This window comes from Diceros bicornis, chromosome 6 (genome assembly GCF_020826845.1).
Source record: "Diceros bicornis minor isolate mBicDic1 chromosome 6, mDicBic1.mat.cur, whole genome shotgun sequence".
Lineage (NCBI taxonomy): Eukaryota > Metazoa > Chordata > Mammalia > Perissodactyla > Rhinocerotidae > Diceros > Diceros bicornis.
Window position 1 is genome coordinate 35,963,348 of NC_080745.1, and position 22,310 is coordinate 35,985,657.

Consider the following 22,310-nt stretch of genomic DNA (forward strand, 5'->3'; position numbering starts at 1 on the left):
TTAGCAAGTGTTCTTTTTCCCTTCTTGATAGTTCGTGTATACCTCAAATAAGTTTTCCACTTAAAGGCTGGTTATGGAGAAACTTTTATTTTCAAATTATAAAACTGTTGGGGGTAAAATATATCATTAAAGTGGAATTAGGGGAGATTCAGTCCATAATTTATTCCTCAAATCCTTGTTTGAAAATTATTTCACATCCAAATATACAATGATTTGAAATTTTTTATTTTAGATTGCTACAAAGGACCCTTTAAACCCAATTAAACAAGATGTGAAGAAAGGAAAACTCCGTTATGTTGCGAATTTGTTCCCTTATAAAGGATATATCTGGAACTATGGTGCCATCCCTCAGGTATGTCTCTGTGCAAGGCTAAAAAGTTAACCTTGCTGTTATTAAAAAAAAAAAATTTAAACACCTTCAAAAAGTTTTTGCTATAGTAGATTTAAAAAGCATAAGGGGTAATTAACTCATTTTAATATTTCTCTGAATAACTTATTTTCAAGATAAACAAAGGTAAATATTTACAGTGTTTAAATTCACATTTGAAAGTTTGATCTTTTCTGAAATATTTATTTTTCTATATGGACTGGTTATAAACTATAAAAGCTCTTTCTTTGCAGAATGAGTGGCACATCTATTGAGAGAGACAATATAAGCCAGTGGTGAAAAGCACTGACTTTGGCACCAGACACTAAGGTTCACATCTCGAGTCTGCCATTTCCTGGCTTATCTGACTTGCCTGTTTCTTCCTCCCTGTGACATTAGTGTCTCGCCTGAGATATTAATAGGGCTTAGCTCATCTGGTTACTGTGAGCAATAAAGCACTTGGTAACCTGGCACATGTCAGTTCTTGCAGCTGTTGACTTTTATTTAAAAGTCATTCCTCCTTCTTTAAGCCAAGCTCTTTGTGGTAAAGTAATAATGGGATTCTATTTTCCTAAATAGTCAGTCCTTTGAGGAGGGGGATATTGGCATTGTTTACCAGTTTATCCCCAGCACAGTGCCAGTGTGTGTAGTACGTTTTTGTATCATGTTTGAATGAAGAATCACTAGAATCATGTCTTTTATTTTCTTATAATTTTATTTATTTTTTTATTTTTTCCCCCAAAGCCCCAGTAGATAGTTGTATGTCATAGCTGCACATCCTTCTAGTTGCTGTATGTGGGACGCGGCCTCAGTATGGCTGGAGTAGTGGTGCGTCGGTACACGCCCGGGATCCGAACCCGGGCCGCCAACAGCGGAGCGCATGCACTTAACCGCTAAGCTACAGGGCCGGCCCTAGAATCATGTCTTTTATGAGTAAATGATGGATATTTAATTCTGGTTTTGCTAGGCTAATACTGTGGACTTATGATTTTTACATGAAATATTTAACTTATTTTCCTGTTGATAAATGGTTTGTTTTTATTAACATTAAGTCTCTTAAGTGGAATCTAGTGTGAAGAAATCTCTAAGTTACCAAAACAGGTCAAACTCATCTAGCTTATTGGGAAATCACAAAGTCGTTTGTCTGCCTTAATTATAGCACTTCACCTTGTACTTCAGTTGATTTGGTATTTGGCCTCCGTGCCCCTGGGAAGGCATTGCTGAAATCCTTATTCTTTTGGAGGCTTGATTTGGCTTTGTTGGGTCCGGTCTTCTGTATCCCCCTTCACTTTTATCTTTTTGCCTTTACTCTCTGGCTTAGTAGGCAAGCAAATCCAAGTAACATGTTCTGGATTGGGGGAGAAAAGAACCAAAACAACAGCTCTGTTTTAAACTTAAGTTCTGGGCAAGCACAGATCATCCACTGGTTTGTGAGATGCTCTGCAAGGACTCTGTCTTGCAATTTAGCAGGAAAGAAAGCTTCGGAAGATCCTGATTAAACTTTTCAACTTGGCTCCTGGTCAGTGATGACATTTTGACCCTCAGTACACATCATTTCCATTGTAGTATTACTGCCTGCTTACCTCGGCTTTGGAAATTTATTTTAAAGAAAATCTAGTTAGTAGAAGATAGTAAGTACAAAGAGTTCATCAAAGCACTTTTCTTTTTGTATATTTTTTCAGTAAGTATTTGGGTCTATATTTGTGTTTGCCTGTTGTCTCAGTTATTAGGTGGTTGGTTTTTGTTTTAAATAGGATCATTATCAGTTTTAAAGCTTAAATTTAGTTTAGCATTATATGCATGATAGGAGCCCTAGCATTTAATTAAAATTCTCTGTAGTTATGATTCTTAGACGTGAATAAAGAGTTTCTTAAAAATGAGGAAAAAATAGCTGAAGATTCATATTCTCGCAGAAAGGCTCATGGGATGTTATCTTTTAATGTCAACATGATCCACTTTGTCAGTAGCATGTATAAGAATGATAAATTCTAAGCCTTTTTTTTTTTTTTTTTTTTTAAGACTTGGGAAGACCCAGGACACAATGACAAACACACTGGCTGTTGTGGTGACAATGACCCAATTGATGTGTGTGAAATTGGAAGCAAGGTAATGGAAATATTTTTAGTGTTAAGATGATATTAATGAAATATAATAAGATCATACTTTAAAAAATATTGTGAGTAAAATATATGAATATTAGTGAAATATTGATGTCTCTTTGGGTGATAAATTAAAAGCTTCCATTTTATCTAAGCATTTGTATATTATAATTTGTACATTTAAACCTACTCTAGAAAAAAATGTGTATATATACCTGTATGGCTATACATATCTGTGGAAGAAGTGAATGTGTTCTGCATTGCTTTAGAAGGCAGACAACTAGTCAACAGGTGAAAAGTACTAGGAGGCAAATTTCATCGCAATACAAGACAAACCTTGCCCAGTGATTTAGAGTGGTCACTGAATTGACCCACGCCAAATAACCTCATGAGCTGGTGATTTATGGTAGGGATTCCCCTGTCAAATAGGATTGCTCTAAGATTCTGACTATAGTTATATTTCTTTATGGTCTTTTTCAGGCTCAGGGAAATAGTAAACAACTGAAAAGTTGTTATTCAGTTTTTTTTTGTGTGTGTGTGAGGAAGATCAAACCTGAGCTAACATCCATGCTAATCCTCCTCTTTTTGCTGAGGAAGACCAGCTCTGAGCTAACATCTATTGCCAGTCCTCCTCCTTTTTTTCCCCAAAGCCCCAGTAGATAGTTGTATGTCATAGTTGCACATCCTTCTAGTTGCTGTAATGTCATTCAGTTTTTTAAGTCATAAGGTTAAGTCATTGTATGACTTGCCAACTCAGGGGCGTCTGTAAAATAAAAAGTAAAGAAAGCACATTTAAATATGTGTTTGAAACAAATTATGGAGCATTTATTCTTTGGTACAATCAATGGCAGTTCAAAAAACATTAATTACCCTGAACTGTGTTACTGATTTTCCTAGGACCTAGACGTAATAAGGGCTACCTATTTTCAATTTTGATAAGACTGATGTGCATTTACTTATTTCGCTTTTTAAAAATTGCTTAAAGAAACAATCTTAAGGTAAGTTTACAGAAACTTCACATCTTCCTTATTTCCTATTATCTACCAAGTTAAACTTTCTTCCAAACTTTCATTCTGTAGTATTGGCCTGACTGTGATTATTGATTCTCAGGTATGTGCAAGAGGTGAAATAATCACAGTGAAAGTTCTGGGCATCTTGGCTATGATTGATGAAGGGGAAACCGACTGGAAAGTCATTGCTATTAATGTGGATGATCCTGACGCAGCCAATTATAACGGTAAGGAAATATGAAGAGTCTGAGTCTTTATACCTAAACCTTACGCATCACCAACCTTAACCTGTAATGACAGGATTGTAAGCATGTCCTTCCAGCTGTTCAAGAATGAAGGAGCAAAACCTGACAAAGCACTGTTATTTCTACTCCTGAACTTCAGTAATTAACTAAGTAAACTTTCTCTTTCATTCCAGGAAAGAAAAATCTGGTAGTTTGTGTTTCCTGTTTTTTCCTTTCCTTCTGTACATACTATACTAGCAATCAGTTGCTCTATTTTTTTAAAAATCTTCTGTAATTGAGATATAATATACACACCATAAAATTCACCATTTTAAAGTATACAGTTCTGTGAATTCCCCCCCCCCCCCCCCCCCCCCCCCGCCCAAAGCCCCAGTAGATAGTTGTATGTCATAGCTGCACATCCTTCTAGTTGCTGTATGTGGGACGCGGCCTCAGCATGGCCGGAGAAGTGGTGCATTGGTGCGCGCCCAGGATCCAAACCCGGGCCGCCAGCAGTGGAGCGCGCACACTTAACCACTAAGCCACGGGGCCTGCCCAATTCTGTGAATTTTAATGTATTCACTAGGTTGTGTACATCCATCACCACTATCTAATTCTGGAACATTTTCACCACTCCAACAGGAAACCCCGTATCCATTAGCAGTTGCTCCCTATCTCCACTTCCCTCAGTCCCTGGCAACCACTAATCTAGTGTCGGTCTCTATGGATTTGCCTATTCTGAACATGTCACATAAGTGGGATCATATGGTGATATGTCTGGCTTCTTTCACTGAGCATAATATTTTCAAAGTTCATCCACATTGTAACATGTATCAGTATTTCATTCCTTTTGTTTTTGGTGGTGAAATTCACAATTTTAACTATTTTAAAGCGTATGTGGTATTTGGTACATTCACAGTGTTGTGCAGCCATCACTGCTATCTAGTTCCAGGACATTTTCATCACTCCAAAGGGAAACTCCGTACCTCTAAGCAGTCACTCCTTATTCCCTCCTCCTCTCAGGCCCTGGCAACTGCTAATCTGCTTTCTGTCTCTAATTTGCCTATTCTGGATATTTCATATACACGGAATTGTAAAATAGGTGGTCTTTTGGGTCTGGTTTCTTTTACTTAGCATAATGTTTTCTAGGTTCATCTGTGTTCTAACATGTATCAGTACTCATTCCTTTTTATGGTTGAATTACATTCCATTATATGGATATATACCATTTTATTTATCCATTCATCTGTTGATAGACATTTAGGTTGTTTTTGGCTATTAGGAATAATGCTGGTATGCACATTGCTGTACCAGGTTTTGTGTGGGCATATATATATATATTTTTTTTTATTGATGTTTTAATGGTTTCTAACATTGTGAAATTTTGGGTTGTACATTTTTGTTTGTCCATCACCATATATATGACTCCCTTCACCCCTTGTGCCCACCCCCCCACCCCCCACCCCCACCCCCACTGCCCCTGGTAACCACAGTCCAGTTTTCTCTGTCCATGTGTTGGTTTATATTCCACATATGAGTGAGGTCATACAGTGTTTGTCTTTCTCTTTCTGGCTTATTTCACTTAACATAATATGCTCCAGGCCCATCCATGTTGTTGCAAATAGGACGATTTTGTCTTTTTTTATGGCTGAGTAGTATTCCATTGTATATATATACCACATTTTCTTAATCCAATCGTCTGTCGAGAGACACTTAGGTTGCTTCCACTTCTTGGCTATGGTGAATAATGCTGCAATGAACATAGGGGTGCATAAGCCTCTTTGGATTGTTGATTTCAGGTGCGTTGGATAGATTCCCAGTAGTGGGATGGCTGGATCATAGGGCATCTCTATTTTTAATTCTTTGAGGAATCTCCATACTGTTTTCCATAGAGGCTGCACCGATTTGCATTCCCACCAGCTGTGTATGAGGGTTCCTGTTTCTCCACATCCTCTCCAACATTTGTTGTTTTTTGTCTTGGTGATTATAGCCATTCTAACAGGCATGAGGTGGTATCTTAGTGTTGTTTTGATTTACATTTCTGTGTGGGCATATATTTTTAATCCTCTTGGGTGTATATACCAAGGAGTGGAGTTGCTGAGTCCTGTGGTAACTCTGATGTTTAACATTTTGAGGAACTGCCAAACTTTTTTCCAAAGCAGCTGCACCATTTTACACTCCTGCCAGCGGTGCATAATATGTCCCAGTTTCTCTACTTTCTTGCCAACACCTGTTATTATCTTTTTGTATTATAGCTATTCTAGTGGGTATGTCTTTTTATTGTTGAGTTGCAAGAGTTCTTTATATATTCTGGGTACTGGACCTTTACCAGATATATGATTTGTCCATATTTTCTTTATTTTATGGATTGTCCTTTCATTTTCTTAATGCAAGCACTCAAGGTTTTCATTTTTATTAGTCTAAATTTATCAATTTTTTCATTTGTTGCTTGTGCTTTTGGTGTCATATCTAAGAAACAATTGCCTAATCCAAGGTCACAAAGATTTACACTTATGTTTCCTTCTAAGAGTTTTACAAATTTAGCTCTTACATTTAGGTCTTTGATCTATTTTGTGTTAATTTTTGTATATGGTGTATGGGAGTCCAGCATCATTCTTTTGCATGTGTATATCCAAGTGTCCCAGTGCTATTTGATGAAAAGACTGTTCTTTCCCCCATTAAATTGTCTTGGCTTCATTGTTGAAAACCAATTGACCATAAATGTACAGGTTAGTGCTGTAATTTGATTGTCTGAGTCCTTTTTGAAAAAGAAACGTTTATACCTTTTAACGTTATGTCTTGTTTATCTTGACTATTTTTTATCTTGACTATTTTTATATTAACCTTGCCTCTAGTTAATGATCTAATCCATTTATCTAGTTACTGAATTAGTCTTCTCTTGCCCGACCGAAATGAGTCTCACTGGGCTAAAATCAAGGTGTCGGCAGAATTGCATTCCTTCGGGAGGCTCTAAGAGAGAATTCTTTTCCTTGCTTTTTCCAGCTTCTAAAGGTTGCCCACCACATTCTTTGATTCATGTCCCCTGTCGGTCTTCAAAGGCAGCAATGGCAAGTTGAGTCCTTAACCCATCTCCTTCTCTGACTCTGACTGAATCCAGTAAAGTAGTATTGGATTATAGCCCAGAGTATAAAATAAATATCTGTGAGTCCATACTGACATAAATAAATGATTGAATAAATAAACAAATGGGGAAGAATAGACAACTCTCCCAAGCAGAATAATTCCAAATAATTTATGTAAATAAACCCACCCTTGAGGAAGTGGAGCACACTTCCCACTCCTGAAGCGCGGGCTGTACATAGTGACTTCCTTCCGAAGAGTCTAGTGTGGAAAGTGGGGCGGGGGGCGGGGGGAGAACAACTTTACAGCAGAGAAACCTGAGAAACACGACCTCAGCCTGGTGATCAAGGTCAAGATCAACAGTGATAAGAGTCATCTTGAGAGAATGTACTCTTGAAATCATGTGTTTTGAATGGCATTTTACCTCTGTGGTCTTCCTCCCCAAAACCCACAACCTTAGTTTATTCTTGAGGAAAAAGATAAGGCAAATCCCAGTAGAGGGGCATCCTACAGCATGCTTGACCAGCACTCCTCAAAACAGTCAAGGTCATCAAAAACAAGGTAAGTCTGAGAAACTGTCATAGCCAAGAGTAGCCTAAGGAGACATGACCACTAAATGTAATGGAATCCTGGAATAGGAAAAGGACCTCAGTTGATAATGTACCAGTGTTGGTTCGTTAATTGTGACAAATGTACCGTGGTCATATAAGATGCTAATTACAGGGGAAACTAGGTGTAGAGTATCTGGGAACTCTCTACTGTAGTATCTTCACAACTTTTCTGTAAATCTGAAACTGCTTTAAAATTAAAAGTTTAGGGCCGGCCCCGTGGCTCAGTGGTTAAGTGCACGCACTCCGCTACTGGCGTCCCAGGTTCGGATCCCGGGCTCGCACCGACACACCGCTTCTCCAGCCATGCTGAGGCCGTGTCCCACATACAGCAACTAGAAGGATGTGCAGCTATGACATACAACTATCTACTGGGGCTTTGGGGGGGAAAATAAATAAATAAATTAATTAATTAAAAGTTTATTAGAAAAAAAGTCAACTGGAATACTTTAAGAGCATCATTAATAGGATGTGAGGTGCTATTGAGAAGGTCTAAAAATGATGTGAACCAAATGTATTTCTCTGTAGATGTTACAGGGCTGATGGCTACATTTCAGTCATTGGGAAGAACACTCAAGTCAGTGTCCAGTAGTAGGCTGTGAAGTTTTGATTGTTTTTCCTCATTGGGGTTCTACAGTGAGACGTTAACCTGAGAGTCATGTTGCTTGTGCCTACAGAAGTACTCTACTCTAACTCTCTGAAGATGGAACACCATAGGCTGGTGATGGAAGTCCTCATATGCACTTGCCAGTGAATCCTATATTTCATACTGTAGCTCCCTAACCATGGTTAGAAAACAAGACATGTTTTGTAGCCTCCAAAGATGTAACCAGTCCAAAGGGACTGATGTGTAGGGGCCTTGATGAGATTTGAGAGCACATTTACTCCTGACAACTTCAACTTCAGCATTATCAGACTCATTAATAAGAGGTACATGTCAAAGATTTGGGTGTTCCTCCAGAAAATCACATGATTTCTCGGTCACTTAAAAGGTGGCAAGCCTCAGAACTGCAGAGGACAGCACTGTGATTTATCTGTTGGGTTCTTGGGTCTAATTAAGGCATTTGATTCCAGTAACCAAATTATAATTTGAGATTTCTTGTGCAAGAGTCAACATCTTTACATTCATCACAAGAGAGGAGTGTTGATGGTTATGGTTGTTTATTGAGATTACAGCAGCCAGCCTACAGCTATCCTAGTGGTAAAGTTTGTACCTGTTTCGGAAATCCTGGTAGTGGTCCATTCTTTCTCCTAGGTGTTGTATTTTCTTAATCACAGTTGTGTGAGCTAGGAGATCTCAAAGCATTATTATTCTGACATTACTAAGTAGTGCCAAGAAAGGTTTTTTGTCTTGTTAAGATTAATAAGAGAGATTTGTCTTGTTAGTGGAAAGAGCATTGGACTAGTTGCTGAGATGTGGATTCTTTGGCTTATTGGCCACATAACTTCCGTTAAGTTCATAATTATCTGTAAATACCATGATTTTGTGATGGTAGTCAAATGAGAGACTAGGTGAAAAGGGTTTGCAAAAGTGAAAAGCACCATATGAAGGGAGGATGAACTGCTACCTTCTCCTTTTACACTGGAAATATTTTTCAAATATCCCAAATAAGATTGTTTTCTAGAGCATTTATAGAAAATTGGCATTATTATCAATATCACTTTGACCTAGCAATTCTACTTTAAGTATCTATTCCATGGAATTCCTCATAAATATATATAGAGATGGATGTATATATAGGAATATTCATTGCAGCATTGTTGATAGTAGCAAAAACCTGGAAAGAGCCTGAGTGTCCATCACCAGTTGGATGGTTAAATAATTATGGTCTGTCCAGATGATGGAATACTGTGTGGCTGTTACAAAGGATGAAGTAGACCTGCATATACAGGTATGGAAAGATCACTAAGGCAAAATGGTATTATTCCTTTCTGCTGTTATCTTTACCTTGCAGAGTATGACCTCATATATGTTTAAATATGTGTCCATTTGCATATGTAAGTTCATTAAAAAGGAATGGAAGACCAGTCCTTTAATAGTGCAATAGGAAGGAGGATGAAGAGAGACTGACTTTGTGTTTCAGATACTTCTGTATTGTTTACATTTTGTACAGCGAGAATGCATTCATACCATTCGCTAACCCCCTGATGGTACAGCTCTGATTCTCTTGATCATTGTGCCCTTTTCCACATGCACGACTTACACAAGACTGCACATGCTAAGTGGCATGCTGTGGCCACAGTTAGTGAAGCTGTGCCTGTCATTATGTTAGCACCATTTTGCTGGGGTCTCATTTCCCTGCCGGAGAGGTTGTTAGAACCCTGAAAACTTGCTCTGGGTGGCTGGGTGCAAGTAGTGTGTAGCTTTCCCTAAATGTCAGCCTAAGGCAGTGTCTGTCATCAGTTGTAATCTGAAGAGTTTATTGGCGTGTCTAGATAGAGGGGACTCTTGACTAGCTACAACTTTGGGAGGGATACGCACAGAGCCGTGGAAGAGGATGGCCCACCCAGTAAAGCAACCAGGTCAGTCACGTTGATCCTCTCTGTCATTGTGGGGCCCATGACAGCCAGATCCCCTCCTGCTCAGGTGTGGGAATCAGTGAAAGAGCAGCGCAGAACTGGTGCTGTCGTCGGTAGGATCTTGATGTGGCATCAGGAGGCAGTTCAGGTAGCTCTGCAGACCACTGGCCTTGTCTACGCATATATGATATATAACACGAGGAACAAAAATTGAGGTCTTTTTTTCCTAATTTTTTTTTTCCTGAGTATGGCGTTCAGGGTTTCTCAGTCTGGATCCAGCATACTTTTAAATGACTGGTTCACAATCAGAGAGTTAGTCGGCTCTTATATTTTGCCTTGCTGTGGTATAGTACAAAAATAGATTTGGTCTCCGCTTCCTGGCAAAGAGCTCCTAACACCCTTGGAATTTCCTGAGTGTTTGTAGTTTGTTTTGTTATTCATAATGAGCTCCTTTGGTCACACCTGAGTTTAAGGTGGTTTAGGGTGGGGCCCTTAGCTAGCCTCAGACTGGGGCTGGTCCACAGAAGGACCAGGTGACTAGAGGGTGAGAACTTTCAGCCCCACCTACCAAGCTCTGAGATGAGGGGAGGCTGGAGATTGAACTCGATAGGATTCTTGAGTAATGAGAATCAGAGAGCTTCTGAGTTGGTGAACACCTCGAGGAGCTGGGAGGATGGTTCACCTACCCTGAGAGGGCATGGCAGCTCCACACCCCTCTCCCTATACCTTGCTTTATATATTTCTTCCATCTGGCTGTTCCTGAGTTGTGTCCTTTATAATAAACCAGTAAATGTAAGTGAAGTGTTTCCTGAGTTCTAGGAGTCATTCTAGCAAATTAAACCTGAGGAGGGAGTTGTGAGAACCCCTAATTTATAGCAGTCAGTCAGAAGTGTGAGTGGCTTGGGACTTGCGACTGGCGTCTGAAGTGGGGTCAGTTTTGTGGGACTGATCCCTTTAGTTTGTGGGATCTGACGCTAATTCCAGATAGATAGTGTCAGAATTGAACTGAATTGTGACACACCAAATTGGTGCCTGGAGAATTGGAGAATCAGGTGTTGGTGTTGGAAAACACCCCACACTTGCATTTTGGATTTCTGGATTTTCAAATTATTTTTGTATCTGGTGATACGTTTTATGTTAATTATAAGTTCTTTGAAGCTTATCAATGTTTAAACATTTCCCAGTTCACTTTGCAAACTTTCCATGCTTTTAGTGGTATTATGATAATAGAGTGCATGATATTCTTTAACTATGAAGATTATAAATTGGACTTAAGCAAAGTTATGTTATGCAGATATGAATAAGCTTCTGTTGAATGTATTCCTCCTTTCAAGAATACTTTTCCTGATTGATATTTTTAGCACTTGTATCTTGTATTTGCTTGCATTGAGCGACAGTTTTGTCATTCAAAATTGAGTTTGATGTTGAAGCTAGCCGTTTTTGATGGCTGTACAGAAACTTTTAGAAGTTTTTTTGAACAGAACACTCTTCTGTTGGCCAGACCTAAAGCATTGTGATATAGAATGCGTATACTATAGGGGCCGGCCCCGTGGCTTAGCGGTTGAGTGCGCGCGCTCCGCTGCTGGCGGCCCGGGTTCAGATCCTGGGCGCGCACCAACGCACTGCTTCTCCGGCCGCGTCCCACATACAGCAACTAGAAGGACGTGCAGCTATGACATACAAGTATCTACTGGGGCTTTGGGGGAAAAAATAAATAAAATTATAAAGTGTTTTTTAAAAAAAAAAAATGCGTATACTATAGAGCAAGAAAAGTCTAGTCACTTAATATGTAACCCATCAATAGGTATCAGTGTAATCCATTTTTCTTGTCTTTTAGTATGTAATTGGGGTGTGATCCTCTGCATACAGCCTCAACCTGTCTTTTTTAGTATCTTCTATCCTTCTCCTAGAAGTTATCCACACGTGCCAAACTGTTCTTTCATTATGTAGCCCCCAGTCATTTCTACCTCCTCTTATCTAGTAGAAGTTACTATTGTACTGATTATTCTCTTAGTACTTAACATCAGAGCTATTCTAAGACACTAGATGGTTTCTTGTTAATGTATATATGTGCTCTCTTCTCAAAAAGGTGGTTAGCTCTAACATTATTTTGAACTTTGTTGGTAATCCATCCCATAGCTTTCTCAAAATAAGTACTTGATATTTTTATTGAATGCATAAGTAATTTCATATACATCTTACAACCTGCTTATTCTCTTCTTAGATATTAATGATGTCAAGCGGCTGAAACCTGGTTACCTGGAAGCTACTGTGGACTGGTTTAGAAGGTACAAGGTTCCTGATGGAAAACCAGAGAACCAGTTTGCTTTCAATGCAGAATTTAAAGATAAGGTAATGTATCATTCAGAACTGTAGCTTTAGGCCTATTTGTTTGAGACTTATAATTTAACCATGTTGTTACCTTCTAAAGACTATATGATCATAAAACAAATGTCTAAAGACATAAGACAGCCTTGATGGTGATTTATTCATTTAAATGTTTTCTTCCCTTTTTGATATAAGGAAGTGATTCAAAAGAGAGTTATCAGGCTTTGGGAAAATGTTGATAATAAGAAAAGAACACTTTTCTATCATTGTAATGCACATCTCTTCAAATTATAGGACTTTGCCATTGATATTATTAAAAGCACCCATGACTATTGGAGAGCACTGGTGACGAAGAAAATCGATGGCAAAGGAATCAGTTGGTAAGCGTTAGCTCTTCTCCGCATGTTTAACACACAAAGCAGACCAGCTTGCTCCAAAGGTTTTAATAACCATAACACACTGGTCAGTTATATTCACTTAGAAAAGCGATAATCCATTTTGTCAGTCATTGCTCAAGTGAGTGGGAAGGTAGATATATACACAACTGAAACGTGCCAGTAAGATGCTGTCTGAACAAGAGAAGCTGAAACTATAAAGAGGACCGTGAGATCAGAGCTTTGTGAGGGTAATTGGGAAGGGCGGCCTAGCATCAGGGTGCTCAGAGTGTAATGGGTAAAATCAGGCCGAGTTCAAGGGTTGATATTCTTTGGTGTAAACGTGTAAGATACATCACAAATAAACCTGTATCTACTGTGCACACGATATTTACTGCCACTAATAATAATAGCTAATATTTATTGAGCAGTTAATATTTGCCAAGCATGTAACAGAGATGAAGGGAGATTAAACTTAACCAAAGTCATCCCACAATAAGTGTTTTGAATTAGGACTGCCATCCAGTTCTATCTTGCCCCCAACCCATGTTCAGAACAATATGCTTCCTCTTCGGTATTTAAAGATTTATAAGAGTGCCCACTATCATCACTTAACTAATAGTGTTCTGGAAATAGGAGTCAATGAAGTAAACAAGAGAAATGATGTGTTTTGATGCAGGAATATTGGAAAAGGGGGAGCAAATTGTGGCAGATGATATGATTGCATACCCAGAAAACCCTAGAAAAAATAAAGAATTCAGCAGGGTGACCAATTACAAAATGAGCGTATATGTACATTGATAGCTTTCTATATAAACTGTAACAGAAACTATAATGGAGGAAAAGATCTCCTATGGAATAGTATTTAAAAAAAAAAAAACCAAGATATAAAGAAGACATCTACAGGACCTAGAAGAAGAAAATTTTGACTATTGAGAAATATAAAAGATGTTAAATATAAAGGTATATTATGTTCGTGAATAATATTCAGTTTCATCTAGAAAAAAATTGCATGTGAAAATAGCCAAGAAAATTCTGAAAAAAATAACGGTAGCGGTGGTGGGGAGGAGTATTGTTTAGGGATATTGTTTTACTAAGAGTTTGGTATTGAAGAAAGTCAAATTATTCAGTTCTGTTAGAGTTTGGTAGACCTAAAGATATATGGGAATTTAGTTTATAATAAAGAAGGTATTATGAATGATTGGTTTTGGACCAACTGGCTGTTACGAAGAAAATAGACTAGATCTCTATCTTGCTCTTTACCCTCCTTATGCCAGAAATGTGCACTGGCAACCACCTCCCTGTTCTGGCTGTTTGGTTTTGTTTTTAAAAGGTGCTGGAAACCAGGCAGGTGCTCCGCAAGCACCCTGTAGAAGCAGCCCAGCACCAGTGTTCTTACGTCCAGCTACTTTATATACCTTTATGTTAAGTGGGTGCTCTGCCGGCATTTGAGTTTGCAACCTTTGTCTTACATCAGTATTTAATTCCAGACAGATAAATTGTAATGTTAAAAAATTCTACCCATTTGCAACAACACGGATGGACCTGGAGGGTATTATGTTAAGTGAAATAAGCCAGAAAGAGAAAGACAAACAGTGCATGATTTCACTCATATGTGGAAGATAAACCAACACACTGACAGATAAAACTTTTGGTGGTTACCAGGGGCAAGGGCGGTGGGGGGTGGGCACAAGGGGTGGAGGGATGCACTTATATGGTGACTGATAAACAATAATGTACAACAAAAATTTCACAATAAAAAAAATTTCTGTTGAAAAAAAAAAAATTCTAGGAAAAGTATAGGTGAATTTATTTATTAGCTTGTAGTAGGGAAGGCCTTTCCAAATAGCACAACCTCAAAATCCATAAAAGAAAGTTTTACTTAGAATATTTTTTATTTATCAGGAGACAGTTTTTCCCAGTTTCTTCTTTTTTAACAACACATGACAAAGGGCTAAATTCCTTAATTTATAAAGAGCTTATTCAAGTTGAGAAGAAAAAGATTAACAACTCAATAGATGGAGGACACAAGGTAGGAAAAGGAAGTTTGCATGTAAGGAGGTGTACAGTCTCACTCCTAGTTTAAAATGCAGTTCAGCAAGATAATGTTATCCCCCATTAGATTTGCAAAAATTAAAAAAATTAGATAATAGCTAAGGATGCCAAGAACACATATAGTTGGTGAGAGTATAAATGGGTACAACCTTTATGAAGGGCAATTTGACAATATCCAGTCTAAAAATTAAAATTGCATGTATTTCTTCATACCACCACTGCTGGGAATGTATCCTATAGATATATTCCAAAAGTTCACCAAGATATATTTATAAGGATATTCATTTATAATAGCAAAAAGTTAGAACCAAAATGTAATGGTTAAGTACATCAATACAGTCATTTGTCACTTAATGACAGGGATACGTTCTGAGAAATGTGTTGTTAGGTAATTTTGTCGTTGTGTGCACATCGTAGTGTACCTACACAAACCTAGGTGGTATAGCCTACTACACACCTAGGCTATATGGTACCTATCTTATGGGGCTGCCGTCATATATGCAGTCCGTTATTGACAGAAACATCATTATGCAATGCATGCCTGTAAATACAACAGTATGTGGCACATTAAAAAAAAAATCTATATATGTTGATCTGGAATGATATCCAAAATATATTAAGGGAGGGGCCGGCCCCGGTGGCCCGGGTTCAGCTCCCAGGCGCGCACTGACGCACGGCTTCTTGGGCCATGCTGAGGCCGCGTCCCACATACAGCAACTAAGAGGATGTGCAACTATGACATACAACTATCTACTGGGGCTTTGGGGGGACAAAAAAAAAAAGGAGGAGGATTGGCAATAGATGTTAGCTCAGAGCCGGTCTTCCTCAGCAAAAAGAGGAGGATTAGCATGGATGTTAGCTCAGGGCTGATCTTCCTCACACGGACACACACGCACACACACATGCACACACAAAATATAAAGGGAGAAAAGCAAAGTCCATAGTGGTATATTTAGTATGATACCATTTATGCAAGATAAATACACACACACCAGCCATCTATTTATTTATATTTAAATTTTTTTTCTGGAGGGAAACAAGAACTATAAATAATGATTGCCTTTGAAGACAATCATTTGGAGAGGAGAGGAAGGCTTTCATTTTGTGGGTTGCTGAGTTTTCTGACTATATGTATTACTTTCTTTTTTTTAAATGTCAAGAGTTATCTGGGCAGTAAGATTTTTTTCTGAGTATGAGAAAATCCTAATGTATAAAAATAATTCTCAGGAATCTTGTATTCTGTGAGTCAGGATAATGTCCTGTAAAATGAAAACATTGTCTTTCCACAAACATAAGAAAAACTGAGCACAGTTACGCATTTGTGTGAAAATGTGCAATCGTAAGATGTTGCTTTTAAGTTAACTTCTCTATTTTGTGGTAGCTTATTTCTATGGAAATGGCCTTAATGCATGTTAAGTAACAGATAACTGCAGATATTTCCTTTTTCATTTTAATAGACTTTCTGATCATACCCATGTTATACCACAACAATTAATATATAAGAAATTTTGAACGGATAAACGAAAAGAAAACATATATTTTAAAAAAATCACCCTAATCACAGGTTTTCCAAAGATACTCCTATTAACATTTATTAGAGTTTTTCTTTTTACAGTCCTTTGTGGGTGTATATAATACTTTTTAAAATAATTAGGATCATATTGTATATACAATTTGCTTTATGATTTTTTAAAAATTTAATACTGTATTTCCCCATGTCATTAAAAATATTTTTTATAATAATATTCCACCTCTATATAATATTTCATCTCACAGATAAACCATTTTTTAATCATCCCTGTTGTTGGACATTTTGGTTACTTCCAGCTTTTCACTGTTATCAATAGCGAGATCGTGTATGTTGAACATTTTTGTAGATCATGATTTAAATCTCTGAGTTCTGTGAGGTAGAACTTCTTTATCAAAGCATATGAACTTTTCTTTTTTGTTTTGTTTTGTGAGGACGATCAGCCCTGAGTTTACATCTGATGCCAATCCTCTTTTTGCTGAGGAAGACTGGCCCTGGGCTAACATCCGTACCCATCTTCCTCCACTTTATGTGGGATGCCGCCACAGCATGGCTTGACAAGTGGTGCGTGGGTGTGCGCCTGGGATTAGAACCCGGGGCAGCCACAGTGTATTGCGTGCACTTAACTGCTATACCACGGTGCCGGCCCCTCAAAGCGTATGAACTTTTAAAAAAGTTTTGGACACATTTTACCAGATTCTTTTTCGGGAATATTGAACCAGGTGTTACTCCTGCCAGGAATGTTTATCTCTGGTGCCTCACCAGCTGATAGGAACTGGATGTTTTGTCTGTTTTTTCCTTTTGTCTAACTTGGAAAGCTGTGATTCTCATCTTAATTTGCATTTCTTAGCTATTTCAGTGAGAATTACAAAGTGTTCAATCTCAGATTTCTAAATCTGGACTTCTTAAGGTATTGACAACAAGAATAACTGTAACTTGCCAAAATAAATAATTAGAATATTTAATATAGGTGAGAAAGCTTTCGACTAACCAAACTTGAATCTCATCTGGCCTACCATCAACTTTTTTTTAATTAATTTTTATTGAGGTATAATTGACATAACATTATGTTAGTTTCAGGTGTATAATGTAATAATTCAGTATTTGTATTTATTGCAAAATGATCTCCATAAGTCCAGTTAACATCTGTCACCATACATAATTACAAAATTTTTTTTCTTGTGATAAGAACTTTCAAGATCCACTCTCCTAGCAACTTTCAAATATGCAATACAGTATTATTAACTGTAGTCACCATGCTGTACATTTCATCCCCATGACTTATTTATTTTGTAACTGGAAATTTGTGCCTTTTGACTCCCTTCACCCATTTAACCCACCACCCCCACCCCCCACCTCAGACAGCCACCAATCTGTTCTCTATCCCTGAGCTAGTTTGGGTTTTTTTTGTTTTTTTAGATTCTACACATAAGTGAGATCATACGGTATTTATCTTTTTCTGTCTGGCTTATTTCACTTAGCTTAATGCCCTTAAGGTTCATCCATGTTATTGCAAATGGCAAAATTTCATTCTTTTTTTATGGCTGAATAATAATCCATTGTGTGTATATACCACATTTTCTTTGTCCATTCATTCATCTATGGACATTTGGGTTGTTTCCATATCTTGGCTATTGTAAATAATGCTGCATTGAACATGGGAGTGCAGATATATTTTTGAATTGGTGTTTTCATTTTCTTCAGATGAATACCCAGAAGTGGAATTGTAGATCATGTGGTAGTTCTATTTTTAATTTTTTGAGGAACCTCTGTACTATTTTCCATAGTGGCTGCACCAATTTGCATTCCCACCAGTAGTGCACAAGGGTTCCCTTTTCTCCACATCCTTGCCAACACTTGTTATTTCTTGTCTTTTTAATAATAGCCATCCTAACAGATATGAGATGATATCTCATTGTGGTTTTGATTTGTATTTCCGTGATGATTAGTGATTTTGAGCATCTTTTCATGTACCTGTTGGCCATCTGTATATCTTCTTTGGAAAAATGTCTGTTTAGATCCTCTGCCCATTTTTTAATCAGATTGTTGTTTTTGCTCTTGAGTTGTATGAGTTCTTTATATATTTTGGATATTTACCCCTTATCAAATATATGATTTGCAAATACTTTCTACCATTCAGTAGGTTGCCTTTTCATTTTATTGATGGTTTCCTTTGCTGTGCAGAAGCTTTTTAGTTTGATGTAGTCCTACTTGTGTATTTTTGCTTTTGTTGCCTTGTTTTTGATGTCAAATTAAAAAATTTACTGCCGAGACTAATGTCAAGGAGCTTACCACCTATTCTTCTAAGGGTTTTATGGTTTTAAGTCTTACGTTCAAATCTTTAGTCCATTGCAAGTTGATTTTTGTGTATGGTGTAAGATAGTGGTCAAGTTTCATTCTTTTGCATGTGGCTGTCCGGTTTTCCCAACACCATTTATTGAAGAGACTGTCCTGTCCCCATTGTATATTCTCGGCTCCTTTGTCGTAAATTAGTTGACCATATATGCATGGGTTTATTTCTGGGGTCTTTATTTCTGTTCCATTGATCTATGTGTCTGTTTTTATGCCAGAACCATACTGTTTTGATTACTATAGCTTTGTAATATAGTTTGAAATCAGGGAGTAGAATGCCTCCAGTTTTGTTCCTCTTTCTCAAGATTGCTTTGGCTATTCAGAGTCTTCTGTGGTTCCATACAAATTTTAGGATTATTTGTTCTATTTCTGTGAAGAATGCCATTGGAATTTTGATAGGGATTGCAGTGAATCTGTGGATTGCTTTGTGTAGTATGGACATTTTAACAATATTCTTCCAATCCATGAGCATGGAATATCTTTCCATTTATTTGTGTCGTCTTCCATTTCTTTCAGTAATGTCTTATAGTTTTCAGTGTACAGATCTTTCACCTCCTTGGTTAAATTGATTCCTAGGTTTGTTTGTTTTTGATGCAGTTGTAAATAGGATTTTTTTCTTAATTTCTCTTTCAGATAGTTCATGATTAGCATATATAAATGAAACATATTTTTGTATATTGATTTTGTATCCTGCAATTTGAGTAAACTTGAGATTTAGGTAAACCAAACTTGAATCTCATCTGGCCTACCATCTTCAACTTGTTGTTTTTTAACTCTTAAGAGAGAAGTTTTGTTACTGACTCATGACTACTTTGTTTTATTTAATAGCGTGAACACCACAGTGTCTGAGAGCCCCTTTAAGTGTGGTCCTGATGCTGCCAAAGCCATCGTGGATGCTGTATGTAAAAGTTTCCTTGAAAAAGAACATACCTGGTGGCTGAAACATATGGTGCTAAATGGGGAGGGAAAATACTTTGAACAAATATTTGCATACCTCTTGTATACATATTACTGTGTGAGGTCTTGAAATTACAAACCAAGAACACACACAAGTAGACATTTCACTGAGGGGAGAAGCTGAGGGAGGGCCCTGTCAGCCCTAAACTGGGCAGATAGCAAAGTAGTACAATTTGTAACAACAAAGTGATTCCAGAATGTACCAGCTAACCCAAGTGCCTGTGTATCTATCATAAGCCATTTTTCACAAAAGAACCAATAGGAACTTACTTGACTTGGTTATAACAAGGACTGATGAAGTTATCAAATTTCAGGTACCATCGTGGAGTGGTTCATAATCCTCAAAAAGACTTAAAACCATCCATCAAAGAAATAATTTTGATTTTGTACTATTTTTAACTGTCTATTTTAGATTAACCAAAAGACTGAATTAGATCATCTTAAATTATTTTCATTTAAAATATTAAATAAGAAAAACAAAAGAAAATGAGGTCTGACTTTTTACTGCCTTGTAAATGGGGTAGTAAAGAAAAAAGAACAATATAATGATGAAGCCAATGCTTTTAGATTTATCTGTATTTATACATGAATTCTGACAAAGTTGAGGTGGATAAGAAAAGTTGGAAGGAAAAAGCCATTGGTTAACAATCATAACATTTCAATAAGAACACTCTGCCTACATTTTAGGTATATGTGCATATATATATATAAAATCATATATGCATTAATCAGTTTTTTTGTTTTTTGGGTGTTTTCTGCTGAGGAAGATTTGCCGTAAGCTGACATCCATTGCCAATCCTCATCTTTTTTTTTTTTTTTTTTTTTTTTTTTTTTTTTTTTTTGGTGAGAAAGAATGGCCCTGAGCCAACATCTGTTGCCAGTCTTTCTCTTTTTTTGCTTGAGGAACGTCAGCCCTGAGCTATCATCTGTGCCAATCTTATTCTACTTTTTATATGTGGGTTTTCACCACAGCGTGGTTGACGAGTGGTATAGGTCTGTGCCCGGGATCCAAACCAGCAAACCTGGGCTGCCAAAGCAGGACGCACCAAACTTAACTACTGCGCCACAGGGCTGTCCCCTGTATAAAATCAGTTTTTATTCTTTATTTCAAAACTTTTTTTTTTATTCTCCAATATATCGTTAAAGTCAAGGTTTGAATTTGTTAGTGTTTCTTAGCAGTAGAACAAACCTTGCATTGTTCCCATGTATTATAAATTATTTTTAGAACCTAAAAATTGAGATAGTTGTCTTCTGTTCAGATTCTTTTTAATTTTTGTGTCAGTGTACTTTTAGCTTATTTTTTTTTTCTGGGATTAGACTAATACATTTTAATATTTTATTTTAGTTACCACCACCATGTGAATCTGCCTGCACAGTACCAACAGATGGTAAGATCTATATTCTAGTAAAATTACATTAAACATTATGTGTATGTGTGGGAAAAGTACCTCTCTATCTCTAGATATATCTTTCATACCACATCCATACGGAGAAAGAGAAGGAAGGGGAGAAGAAACGTTTCTAGAGTTCCATAGTGTATGTGGGAAGAAAGAAGGCTGTACGTACCAACTTTAGTGCCACCCCCATCACAGCAGTTTCCAAACCATGACCCACCCTTTCCTCTGGGTTCCGGGAAATGCCTCATGGACAGTGGAGCAGGCTGGGCTCTGCGTTGTCATCTGGCCACAGGCTGCTTTACCCAGAAAATGATTCTCTCCCGGTTACAGTACTCTGTAAGATTCTTTTGGTGAGAATCGCGTCTGTATGATTAGTATCGAGAGTAAGGACGCACAGAAGAAAACACTGATAAATTACCTGTTTTTGCCATAGCAAAACTTTGCATGTACGTAGGTTTGTTTTGAGGTAATCCAGAGTAGAATACGTTAAAGCAAGTATATTATGCTTTGTTATATGTTGGGTGTATTTTGATTCTTAACAGGGATTCTAATTTGTTTTTCTTTTCTCTGAACACAGTGGATAAGTGGTTCCATCACCAGAAAAACTAAGGAAATTTCTCTGGAATACAGGCTTACGTTACTGCATCCTATTCATCTGGAAAGTATTACATGCAAAAGTAGTAGCTTTTCAAAGCTTTAAATTTATGGGACTCATCTAATTAAAGCATATTCTGCTGTGACCAATCCAATATATTCAACAAATATTCCAATAATATATGTTATCCACTTAAAAGCATTTTTCATATCTCAACTAAGATAACTTTTAGGACATGCGTAAATATTAAAGCAGTTGTTATAATTTGGAAGTCATTTGTGAATAAACGTGCAAGATAAGTGGATATTGGATGTATATGTTTACCGTGTGTTAGGAAATAAAATTATTTTGCTGAAACTTGGCTTATGATATTTTTATTTGAATCTGAAGCCTGACATTACCAAGCAGGCATGGGTGCTGTTTGGTGTTTGCTTTCTATCAATGATCTTATAATTCAATTTTATAATTATTAGACTAAAACGGACTTTATTTTTAGGAAGCTGAGGATGAAATCCCTTATATTTACAATAGTCTTGATGCTATGCTCTTACCTAGTTCCTAGTTCCTAGCATCCCATTGTCAAGCAAAAGCTTTTAGTTTATACCATGTTAGCACAACCTTGCTCACCTTTTGAAAAGATACACTTACTTCTTTTACTTCTCTAATCAACTAATTGGATCCTTAAGTCGTTTACATTATATTCTGAGTTATTAGCCAGAGTAGCTGTGATTAAGTTCATGAGCTCTGGAGCAGTACAGACCTGAATTTTTAATCCTAGCCCTTCTACTTATTAGCTCTATAATCTTAGGTCAGTT

General features: G+C 37.3%; 1 protein-coding gene across 5 annotated transcripts in view; it reads left to right on the top strand.

Annotated features, from left to right (window-relative positions):
* PPA1 (inorganic pyrophosphatase 1) overlaps positions 1-21,852 on the top strand; it is a 36,683-nt gene extending 14,831 nt beyond the window's left edge. For all 5 annotated transcript variants that reach the window (XM_058543273.1, XM_058543271.1, XM_058543269.1 and 2 more), the window contains 8 exons: positions 233-352; positions 2,387-2,473; positions 3,577-3,703; positions 12,134-12,261; positions 12,532-12,617; positions 19,375-19,444; positions 20,849-20,891; positions 21,478-21,852. In XM_058543273.1, the coding sequence (XP_058399256.1) occupies positions 233-352; positions 2,387-2,473; positions 3,577-3,703; positions 12,134-12,261; positions 12,532-12,617; positions 19,375-19,444; positions 20,849-20,891; positions 21,478-21,509 (693 nt within the window). In that variant the 3' untranslated portion in view covers positions 21,510-21,852. The remainder of the gene's footprint in view (positions 1-232; positions 353-2,386; positions 2,474-3,576; positions 3,704-12,133; positions 12,262-12,531; positions 12,618-19,374; positions 19,445-20,848; positions 20,892-21,477) is intronic.
* The last annotated feature ends 458 nt before the right edge of the window (positions 21,853-22,310 follow it).